The sequence below is a fragment of the Camelus ferus genome, chromosome 5 (assembly GCF_009834535.1).
Source record: "Camelus ferus isolate YT-003-E chromosome 5, BCGSAC_Cfer_1.0, whole genome shotgun sequence".
Taxonomy (NCBI): Eukaryota; Metazoa; Chordata; class Mammalia; order Artiodactyla; family Camelidae; genus Camelus; species Camelus ferus.
In genome coordinates, this window is record NC_045700.1 from 57,355,343 (window position 1) to 57,368,158 (window position 12,816).

The 12,816-nt window shown below is 31.4% G+C and overlaps 1 protein-coding gene across 2 annotated transcripts in view; it reads right to left on the reverse strand.

Annotated features, from left to right (window-relative positions):
• Nucleotides 1-5,425: 5,425 nt before the first annotated feature.
• CALCRL (calcitonin receptor like receptor) overlaps nucleotides 5,426-12,816 on the reverse strand; it is a 94,683-nt gene continuing 87,292 nt past the window's right edge. For both annotated transcript variants that reach the window (XM_006189238.3, XM_014563039.2), the window contains one exon: nucleotides 5,426-8,738. In XM_006189238.3, the coding sequence (XP_006189300.1) occupies nucleotides 8,523-8,738 (216 nt within the window). In that variant the 3' untranslated portion in view covers nucleotides 5,426-8,522. The remainder of the gene's footprint in view (nucleotides 8,739-12,816) is intronic.

Genomic DNA, 12,816 nt, shown 5'->3' on the forward strand with positions numbered 1-12,816 from the left:
TACTGTTATTTTTATTTGGCTCATATATACTTTATAATTTATTTAGTGGCAAACAGACATCTTTATGGTGTTCTTCCTAGTTAAGAACATGAACTACTATCCTCTGTTGTGACTGTTAGTAGTATTTAAAATGTATTTCATTCATTTCTTGTTTAATTTATTCCTATATATTTTATTTATACTGACGTTATTACAGATATACTCCTTTTTCCCCACTGCATCTTCTGTGTGGTTGTTATATGTATATTAGGAAAATAATGATTTGTGCCCATTTACTTTGTAGGTTTCTACATTTGTGAATTCTCCTACTGCTTAGATTAGCATTCCAGGTGTGTCCATAACTATCATCAGAAAATCTTGTTAGTCTTTTGCTCCTTCCCATAGTTTTGACCTCTATTTTGTTTAGTTTTATTTTATTTTGCATTGTTGAATCACATTGGTTGGTTCATCTAGTTGGATATTAAATAATAGTCGTGATATGTAAGCATTCACATATTGATCCTGACTCTGGAGACAAAGCTTTTAGTATCTTTCTATTGACATGATGATGATTTGGGGGCTGAAGTATCTTTTATCATATCAGTGAAGTGTCTGTATATATAAATTTCTTATTTATATTATTTTAAAAAATAAGTATGTAATTGAATTTTGTCAAATGCTTCTCCACTGTATTTGGAGATGACAGTTTGATTTTTTCCTCTTAATACTATTAACATAATATATTAAGTTAATAGATTTCTAAATATTGATTCATCCTTGCATTCCTAAAATAGATCTTACTTGATCATGAAAAATCTTTTAATATGCATTTAATTCTGTTTGCCAATATTTTACTTTATCAACATTCATAAGATAGCAATTGTACTACCTTGATGCAATATCTGATTTTGAATTCAATGATGTTCTCACTTTATAAAAGAAGTTTGGAAGGTTTACTCTTCCATATATGTTAATTATGTCTTTGGTTTTTTTCTGATATTTCTATCCACTTTATCATTGTTGAGAGAGGTAAAATCTCCTACTACTTTTGTGGTTTTATCTAGTTTTCCAATTTCTGCTATATATTCATAATTTCATGGCTATTCATAAATGTTATGCTTTCTTTTGGAATTGTACCAGTTAAGCATTATAAAATACCTTTCTTTTCCTCAAATAATGCCTTATTTAAAAACCTAAATTCCTCCCTGCCTGATATTAAGAGCAGGACTGTTTCTTAGTTATTTGGATTTGCCTGGTATCCTACCTTTGCCGATCCTTGTATTTACAAGTGTTTAGGTTTGTCTTTTGTCTGCCTCAGAAAAGTGGTTTTTCTTGTGATTCAAGCTGAAAATCTATTACTATATGCGTTAAGCCCTGTGCCTATGTTTACTAGATGCATTGGGCTTGATTCTGTCATGCTTTCTATTTTTAAATTTTGTTCAAAAAAGTATTTTATGATAATCCATTTCTCAGGAAACCACTCTAATGAGGATTTTACCTCAACAACTCCACTGAACCTACCTTTGTCAACGTTACTAATGATGCTTATATTGCAAAAAAAATTAATGAAATTCTCAGCTTCATTTTGGCTAATGCCAAGTGTCAGTACACACAGACTTTCAGAGCATACCAAGTAGAGTGAACCAGAATTTTGCGAACCTTTTTAGTTGCATGATAGACATGTTGGTGAGATTTCTAACCTGAGATGCAGCATAACAAGAATTAATTTCACAGGACTGAAAGAACTGATTAGGGAAAATATTCTATTGTATTTATGTGGAATATTTTTAATATTTCATTTTAATATTCTATTTTCTGGATATATCAGTAAACGTCTTTCATTTTAAGAGTATAACTCACAATAATTTTATATATTTTATTTTTAAATTGAAATAAAATATTTAAAAATAATAGTAGATTCTGATACACCAGAATTTTATGTAAAACAACCTTTATTAAATATTCTTACTTTTCATGATAATATAATTATTTGCATAGGTTCAGTAAGAATATACCCTCCTTCCTACCAGTATGTAATTTGATAAATAGATTGTGTACTGAAGGACCTAACCAGAAGTCACATATTTGAGAATGATAAATTAATTATGATCATTTGGGGAAGAAAGTTTGACTGTCCTTACAGAGCCAATGACTACAAAGCCCTCCTGCAAAAACTGGCTTGGTGCTTGCCTTACAGGTCCCACCCAGGCTTGGTGGTGGTAAGGAAGAACAATTCCAGGCATGCTAGGAATCATATCAGATTTGGGGAACCTTGAGAAAAATGGAATTCACTCAAATTTATAGACACAGCAAGTGAAATCTGGCATAGAGACTTTTTTTTTTTTTTTTTGGTGTGATTGATTAGTTCCAAGATGGCAAAAAATATAGACTTTAAAAAATCCAATCATAGATTCCTTGTAAAATTTCCAGGGAAAAGTTAAGTTACTAACCTTGGTGGTTGATCAATACTGTATGGTTAACAAATTAGACAAACTAGATGAGATGGACATAGTCCTAGAAAAACATCAACTCCCAAAACTAGCTCAGGAAGAAATAGTTAATCTGAATAGACTTATACTAAGTGAAGAAACTGAATCAGTGATTAAAAAAATGCCCATATCTGGTCCAAGTTCAGATGGCTTCACCACTGAGTTTCACTAAACATTCAAAGAAGACTTAATACAGACTCTTCAAAGAATTCTTCTTCACAAACTCTTCACAAAAATAGAAAAGGAGGATTACAATCCAAATTATTCTACAAGGCTGATACTACCATGATAACAAAACCAAATGACCGCACAAAAAAAACTACAGACCAATATGTCTTATGAATATGGATGCAAAATTCCTCAACAAAATACCAGCAAACTGAAATTAGCAACACGTAAAAAGAATTAAACACCATGACAAAGAGAGGTTATCCTAGGGATGCAAGATTGTTTTAACATCTGAAAATTAATTAATGTAGTACATCATATAAATAAAATATAAAACAAAAATCACACAATTGTCTCAATAGATGTAAATAAATCATTTGACAAAATCCAACACCTTTTCATGGTAAAAGTAATTAACAAACTGGGAGTGGAAGGGAACTTCAACTTTATAAAGGACATCTACAGAAAACACACAGTTAACACACTTAGTGATGAAAGAGTGGATGCTTTCCCCTAAGATCAGGGACAAGACAATGATGTATTCTCTTGTTGCTTCTATTCAGCATTTTACTGAGCGTTCTAGCCACGGCATTTAGACAAGAAAGAAATAAAAGACATTCAGATTCAAAAGGAAGAAGTAAAATTATCTCTGCAGGTGACATGATCTTTTACATAGAAAATCATAAAGAATCCACTAAGATATATTATAACTGAGTTCAGCAAGGGTTGCAGGATATAAGACCAATATACAAAGGTTAATTTTATTTCTATACACTTGCAATAAACAATCCAAGAGTAAAATTTTTTAAAAATTCCATTCATAATAGCATCAGGGAGAATAAAATGCTTAGGAATAAACTTAACAAGTGAAATGCAACACTTACACTCTGAAAACTATAAAACATTGTTGAAAGCTGAATATAAAGTCATCCAATGTTCATAAATCAGAAGATTAAACATTTAACATTATAATGACAATACTCCTCAATTATCTACAGATTCAATGTAATCCCCATCAGAATTCCAACAACTTCTTTGTACAAATTGACAAGCACATGCTGAAATGCATATGGAGATGCAGGAGACCCAGAATCCCAAACAACTCTGAAAAATAAGAAGAAATGCAACAACTCACACTACTTGATTTTAAAACTTACTACAAAGCAAAGTAATCAAGACATGTGGTTTGGGCATGAAGAGAGAGATAGACCAACAGAATTATTCAGAAATAAACTCATACATTTATAATCAGTTGATTTTTGATAAGGATACCAAGACATTCTTCAATGCCAAAAACGATATTTTCAACAAATAATACCAGGATAAATGGATAGCTACATGCAAAAGAATGAATTTGTCCCTTTATCTCACATTATATACAAAAATTAAGTCAAAATGGACCAAAGACCTAAAGGTAAGAAAAAAGAAACCTATACATTCCTTAGAAGAAACCATAGGAGTAGATCTTCGTGACCTTGCATTTGGCAAAGGATTTTTAGATAAGACACCAAAAAAAAAAAAAAAAAAAAAAAAGCAAAAGAAAACTAAAGAAAAAAATAAACATTGTATTTCATCAAAATTGTAAACTTTTGTGCTATGAAGGATACCATCAAGAAAGTGACAAGACAACCCACAGAATGGGAAGAAAATTTTTGCAAATCGTACACCTGATAAGGGACCTACATCTGGAATACATGAAGAACTCTTTCAATTCAATATTAAGAAGACAAACAATCCAATCCAAAAAATGGACAAAAGATTTGAATAGAAATTTCTCCAAAGAAGATACACAAATGACCAATAAACATGTGCAAAGATGCTCAACATCATTAGCCATCAAAGAAATGCAGATTAAAACTACAAGATACCACTTCACACCCACTAGGATGGCTAAAGTACAAAAGATAGTTAATAACAAGTGTTGGGAAGCATGTGGAGGAATCAGAATCTTCATTACACTGCTAGTGGGCATGTAAAATGGTCCAGCTGCTTTGAAAAACAGTTTGGCAGTCCACAAACAAATATAGTTAACACGTGACCCAACATTTCCACTTCTAGGTGTATAACTAAGTGAAATTAAAACATATGTTCAAAACAAACCTGTACACAAATGTTTATAGCAGCATTATTCATAATAGCCAAAAGATAGAAACAACACAAATGTCCATCAGCTGACAAATGAATAAACAAAATATGGTGGATCCATACAATGGAATAATTTAGGAATAAAAAGGAATGAAATATTGAAACAAGCTAAAACATGGATGCACCTTGAAAACATTATAGGTGAAAGAAGTCAGTCATAAAAGAGCACATTCTATATGATTCCATTCAAATGAAAGTCCAGCACAGGGAAGTCTATTGAGACAGAAAGAAGGTTAGTGGTGGTTAGAGCTTGGGTGGGAGCAGGGATGAGCGGATAGAGGAATAATAGCTAAGGATCCATGGTTTCCTTCTGAAGTCATGAAAATGCAATAAAATGGACTGTAGTGATGGTTACACATCTTTGCATATGTGTAAATCTACTATACCAGTATAATACAGTAAAAACGAAGAGAGTGAGTTATATATATTTAAATTATATATATTTAAAGTTCTTTTCCTTCTTTTTCTTTCTGCTATTCAGCACAAAACTATACAATGGAATATAATGATGAGAAGAGACAAATCTTTACATTTTCCTATTTCTGGTCATCTTTTCCTTTCTTTCAGCCTAGGAAGGAATCTTCATATACTGCAGTTTATTTGGAATTTTCTAGCTTATAAAACAAATTCATAACTTAAATAAATTGGTATGAAATGATTTATAGGTTTATTGAAGACTTCAAAGAGAGTAATAGTGATACAGTCATTGATTTTAAGAGGTATTCCACTGATTGCTGTAAAGAATTATGTTTATAATTTAGAGTATTCAGCACTCCAGTAAACATGAGTGAAGATCAACTTTAGCTCATAACTTTAATATTTTCATACAATCAAATGACAGAGATATACATTAAGTAGGCATAATATGAGTTGTTTTAATTGTTCAGAATAACTCGGGTATATTTTAGATGTAAAAGAAATGGTGATTTCAATTAGCATATTAAAACCAAGAGAAAATTAAAATAAGTTCACATAAAAAAAAAATCAAGCAATAAATACAGCACTACAGCTACCACTACTTCTATGTACACTGGATTGCATTTGAACAAACAATAAATTCCAGAATAAATATTTTATGAAAAAATGCACTAAATAACTTTAGAAATTAAAAAATGACAGAATTTTTTTAATTAAAATGACTCTCACAATTATTTGCAGAAAAGTAGCAGATTTGCATTTTAAAAGTTAGAAATTCCCCAAATAAGTTTTTAGATGCCAAAGATGTTGGCTTTTTAAAAGTATAGATTTTATTTATTCTTCATGAGTAAGATACAAAGAAGAGCTTAATTATTAGCACTTCAGCTTTTGAGAAATCTAATACTTAAAAATATTACTCCTAAAAAAAACGGGTACAAAAACTAACACTGATTAATCATGAAATGCCTATACCTGAAGACAGTACAATAGATAAATCCTGACCGTAAAGGAAATCTGATCTAAGCTTAATATGATAAAAAAAAAAAAACTTGAAAATTACAATGTAATTTTAATATAATGCTCACTGATAATTTGACATTTTCTACTGTTATTTACGGTTGAGACTCAGTAGTTCGTCTGGAAGAATGCTGAAATACATGAATAACACCAGCAAAGAATATGAATCTGTGTCTTTAGCTAAGAATATGAATCTATGTCTTTAGCTAAAAAGTGAGTTTATTTAAAGGAATTTTTGTATAATTTAGGCACTAAGAAGTCCAGATTAGCCTGTGTTCTTTTTGTATGACAGCTTATTATGAAATTAATAAATCTGAAACTAACACTGTTTTTTACATGCATATAGATAAATCATAAATTATAAATCTATTGATCAGGTCATTTAATAAATTAATTCTTACTAATTTAGATAATCTACCTGGACAATTTCAAATGACCTTTGAACTTACCATCTTTTGACAGCTTAAAAACCAACCTATGATGACTAAGTCATTGGTTTAATCCATTTTAAGCAGACTGACACACCACACAAAAAACACATAGACAATGAATTCTCCTGCCAAAATTAACTTTTTCTAATTGAAGTCACTTTTGTTTTCCAGAAATTTCAATGGAAAATAACATTAGGGATACTAATTCCCATTTAAATGTTACTTTAATTCATTAACATGGATTTCTTCCATCTAAATTATTCGATAAATATTCTGACAACAGTTCTTCCTCACTGATAGATTAAGGTCTTTCACTGAATTGTATTATCATATAGAGTAGCTCTATTAAAATATTAAAACATTGTAATATGATATATAGTATTCCTTTTGCAAAATAGCCTGGAACATTCCCAAAGCCATACATCTTCATATAGTAAAAGTCAGAAAAGTATTATTTTTAATGAGGTAAAAACCATTAAAGTAGCAGATTGGCATTTACTATAGGACTTGTTTAAACTTTCTGGATTAGAATGAAAGTTCATCGTCAAAATAAAAGGAAAACATGTAAAACATACCTGTTATTAAGGTATGAATTACCAAAGCTAATATATTTAATAAAACAATGGCCTTGAGGGTTTTTTAAAATAAATACTTTATATCTTATCATAGATATTTCTGTTCTCTTGGTTCTCAGATAAACTTCTGATGCTGGCATCTGGTTGTCTTTAAAATATTTACCAAATATAGAATTCCAGATTCTATTTTATTATAAAATCAGCCCAGACACAGTATCAGATATTAACATGCATATATTGTTACATTAAGTATTTGTTTTTTAAAAAACTTACCTAGATCGAATATGTTTGGTTTGAGACTATAAAATAGAATAACAGAATATTTATAAGTTCATTTTTCACAATTTTTTTTAAGAAAATAAGAAAAACTTTTAAGAAACTTAAAAACTTTTAAGAAAATAAGAAATCCTTCATTGATTTCCTTCATGTAAAATAATTGTTAATTTGTCCACACAGTGAAAATGGAAGGGGCAAAATTTCTATTTACAGGTACATGGAAATGGATTCCATTCCACTTGTGTAGTAAGATAGGAAAGAAATTGACATGTTTTGTAGTATCAACCAAGATGTCTCCCTAATGATACCAAAGTAGGACTGCATATAATACATACTATTCATCAAGTCACAAAAATGTATATGACAAAGGATATGACTGTGATGTATCAGGAAATAGTAGCTGATAATAATTCTGCTCAGTTATTTTCTTGAGGAGAAGAGTGTAAGCCAACAGGAATAATTCTTTACCTGGTCCATTTGAAAGGATAAATCAAGTAGGGTCAGAATACTTTTGGGGCAAAAAATCAACTGCACCAATGAATATGGGATAAAGATTTAAAAATAAACACATGAAAAGCTCATTTTCTCTCCAAGTCTATAGGTGTTAGCTAGGTTTCTTTAGGAAACAGAAGTGAACTCATACCCAATGTGAATGTTTACAGCCTATTTACTTGTGGATTCACACAATGCTGTGCTGGAGCTGGCTTACACCAGCCTACAATAACTGACTGTGCCCATCTGTACCCAACTCCACATTCAGTGATGTCAAGTTGACAGCTTGAAATCAGTCATGGTGGGAGTATTTACACCATAAAACTGGCAAACATTACAAATCAGGGCTTCTCCCCCACCCCCACAGAGCTATTGTGAAACATTTATCAATACACTACTGAATTCATGGGAGGGTTTTCTTTGTCACCTTCAAGAAATTCATATAATATTGAAGTCTTCTGGTTGCAAAGTCTTGGATCCAAGTCCTTGAGTTAGAAGTGGCACAAAATAGTTCAGCAATACTCCCTCTACTATCAATCATATAACTTTTCCGGTTTTATGACAACATTTTCAATATCGTGGATGCTTTTTCCATTTAAGTGTTCACTTGAACAATCATGACTGTAACCTGCACCATCACTGATGGTTGACACTGTGTAAGATGCACTACGGAGAGCATCTGAGTGGGAAAAGCTGTTTCCAAATTGGATTTTATATTGATTCCAGTTTCTTTTCAGAATTGCTTGAACCTGTAAAACAGAAAAGGCAAGAGCAATTCATTAAATGAAGCAAAGATAATGTGTTTAATGGTACAGTAAGTTATGTACAAAAGCTGTTTTTTTAAAAAAGCATTGATGTTAGTGAATAATATTACCTATCTTCTTAATTAAAAATGAAATTGAGTAAACCGTCTTTATATTAGGAAATTCATTGCAATTACTTTGTACTTTAGTACAGAGTACAGAAAAAAAAAACAAACTCATTTTGTTTGTGCCTTATCTTTGAAGGTCTATAATGCATATGAATGCCTCGTTGTCAGTTAATCCACACCCTCAAAAGCTGGCACATGCAGCTTTTAATTTTATATCAATATTTCTATTAAAAGAATGAGAAGATAATTAGTGAGAATATGAAAGAGGAGGGAAAAGAGATAAAAGAAAAAGAAGTTAGGGATACAGGGAATATATATCATTATCATCATCACCATCAACAGCAGCAGCAACAACCTTTTATTGAGTGATTACCATATGTCAGGTCTTGAGCTACATTGGGGGGGTAGGGGAGAGCAGGATTTTTGTCTTAATGGAGCTTATGATCCAGAGGGAAGATGTGTTGAACAGGTAATTACAAATGGGATGAGTATTATGAAAAAAAAGTTTAGGAATGTCACCACTCCACTTTTTTGTATTTAGATTCACCTCTGCCTGGATAAATTTGAAGTTTAATGACTCTTCTTCTCTGCTTGGGGTTAGAGATCAGAGCTGGGTAGGCCCTCTGTAATGACTTTGGTTTTAACTGAACGTAAGACACTCAGGTGGTTGTATTCGTATTGAGTTGGTGAGCATGTAATGAGAAGATTCAAATACATCTCCAACTGGATCACCTCCACATTTCCATGTCTGATGAGGGAGCAGACCCGTTTGGAGCAGTCAGCTTCTAGGCGAAAAATGTATTAGCTACATCCTGTGACCTGATCTATGTCTTTCCAAAGCATGTATAGCTTTGAATTGTCTACCCCAAATCTCTACAGCTCTTTGACCCCTAAAAGAAACCTGAGCATCCAAAAGCAATTTTCCAGTAATTCATGTACTACAAACATACTTATGAATACTGTCCAGCTTTCTACTAATTATATAGAATTCCTGAACTTTTTATTCACTATATTCAAGTGTACAAATCAATATTAAACTTTAAAATAGGGCTGGCTTGTTTAAGTCTTTTCATTTTCTTGTCTAATATATCAAGAAAACTTACTTCTCCAAATTACAAACACTCTATGGTAAATAGGTATTCTCAGGATGTCTACAGCTCTGAGGGATACTTTAAAGTCTTATTAGAGTCTCCTCTATTTTGTCACTTGAAATGAACACAAAGTTGTACTGTTTCATTTCATGTTTTAGCATGTAGAAAAACAAAAGAAACAAATGGAAGGTTAGTGAGATTCTTTAGCAAAAATTCAGAATGAGTTATTAGAATTTCCAGGAGGCTTTTATCTACGCTATAATTCAAAAATTATGTAACTAGAAATGTAATATATTGGTTTTAAAAGTTACATTACTATGAAATTCAGGACCTCAGGGATTTCAAGCTTACTTCTTTTCATATGGTAATATATCTGAAGGAAATAATTTATATTCACATAAATTTTCTTTGAAATAAAAGTATTTATAGGACAATAAATACACTTATCTTACAAAAATTACACTTTGTTTTTCTCATGGTTTGTAATGTATTTCTAAATTCTCCAAATAACATTTAAATTAAAGAAATTTAAAAATAACATCTGCATACATAGTATCTTCAAGAATATAAGCAAATGGTAAATGGAATGGCTTTAGAGTGTGACTTTTAAATATTCAGAGATTTAAAACAAAAATTATATTTGGCCAATTATCTAGATATTTCTAATGGGAATTGATTTGGATCCTGAGTTTTACACTAATCAACTTCTCACTTTGTTACTAAACGCTGGACTGGTTGAATACAAGTGCTATATAGTTTCCACTTGAAGTGGAATGGAGCTTTGTACAAATGACTCTACGTAAATGTTGGGAAGCAGTTGACATGAAGAAATATTTTAGCTGTGAAAGTAGTACTTATAATCTTAAAAAAGAAAGCTTAAATTCAATTCTAAAAGCCAAAATGGCTTTTGAAATATCTATTTGCTCTTGAAGTATATACTTTAAGATCATCACCTTATTTCTTCCTTGCAATTAAATCATCAGAAAAACCACAGAAAGACAATTTCCTGACTTATCTACTGAATTAAAGATAAAGCTAATTAAAGACCTCTAGTCCTTGTAGATGTCTGTTTATCTATATTATTCTCTATAAGAATGTTATTTTTTCATCTGCTTTCTCTATACAATATCACAGCTGTATCAAAGTGGCCACTCTTAGCAAACTTACAATATGAAAAATTTAATCGGGAATGATAGCAAGGAAAATTTTGCCATTGGCATTCTGGAAGAGAGCCTACCTGGTGTTATTAAAGATACGGAAATGTTTTCCATTGTTTTACACATAAGTGTTATATAAATAGTAAGGTCAACTTTTTAGATGATAACACAGTAATATATAACTTTATGCAATATAAAGAATATAGCTTTACATGCCCATTAGTACCTGATAAGAAACCAACTCTACACTCCTTAACCTAGATCAATTAAAAGATGTTTAATAGGGCTTTATATAAAAAAAATTCTACCTCGTTCTCAATACAGAATGTGAGAGTGGTTATTCTGAACAAATCTTTTTGTTCACTCTTTAAAAACATCTACTCTCAGATGTTAAATATAACCATGAGATGAGGGAGGGCCCTTCTGGTTAGACTAGAGTCACTAGTTAGCTAATAGTGCACATTTTTTGGCTGAGTGGCCTAGAGATGAGATGAAAGTGGTCTGAGTACTTGTCAGGCCACAGTTATTTAACAAGTGGGAAATGCAAATAGGAATATTTTGGCTAAAAAATAAAAATAAAATGTGACAATAAAAAAACAAATATACATATTAAGATAAAGGCAAGCCATTTGACTTGACGTGGAAAACCAGAAGGAAACTGAGCCTGAGCAAATGATTTTAAGAAGTACATGACATAGTTGGAACCACACAAAATGAATTTGGCAGCTATGTCTTCATGTCATGAGAGTGGGAAAAACTAGAGGCAAAGAGACAAAAAAAGGAAGGATTATAGTATTTCTTAAGATGAGAAATGAGTCATACATAAACGGACTGAGTCTCGAGAGATGAAGAAAAGGGGACAGATACTGGAGATGTTGTGAGGAGCTGAAGGATTTGGTAACAACTTGGCTCAAAGGTTTTATATTATTGTAATTTTCCAGTGCCAAAATTTTCTCAATCTTAGGACATGGCAAAAGATCAAGTCCAGTATATCTTATGCTTACACAGATAGAATGCAGCTAGAGTGTTAGACATTCATTTAGATATTCTCTGAGCACTTTTTCTAAATACAAAAACCAATTCAAGATTTGATTCCAATAAGATTAATGTTCCCATCTGTACATATATTTATGAAAATGAGTGATTTGACAAATCTAATAAGGAATCTATAATGTAATGAGTATCTTACTGAGGGTGGACCATGGGGCTAAGAACTTTACATTCCTAGTTTACATTATTCCCAGGAAGATTTGTGTAAGGAACTTGCATTTATTCCCCTTTAAAAATAAAGTACACACTGAGACTCCTGGAGGTTCAGAGCACTGCCTAAGATGTCACAGCCAGGAACAAAGTGGCATCTTTGAGGTTTAAATGTATTCCTGTGTCGGTGCCTTTATTCTGCACTGCCTTCCATCACAAAATATTTTACTAGTGATTATGTTTTGTACATTTTAAAAATACCCTTTAGAAAAATCAAATCTCTACTGCAGACCAAAGGTGTATCTTCTGTAATTTCATACATGCTTTCTGACACATTGTCCTTATCTCTCTCATCTATATTTAATTGTAAAATCCTATACAGGCAGTAACTAGGATTGTCTAATTCAGTTTATATGACAATAAATTTATAGAGGTACACAATAAATACAATTTGAATTTTATTATTAAAACAAATGATATATGTATTCTTCCTAATTGCATTCTCTGT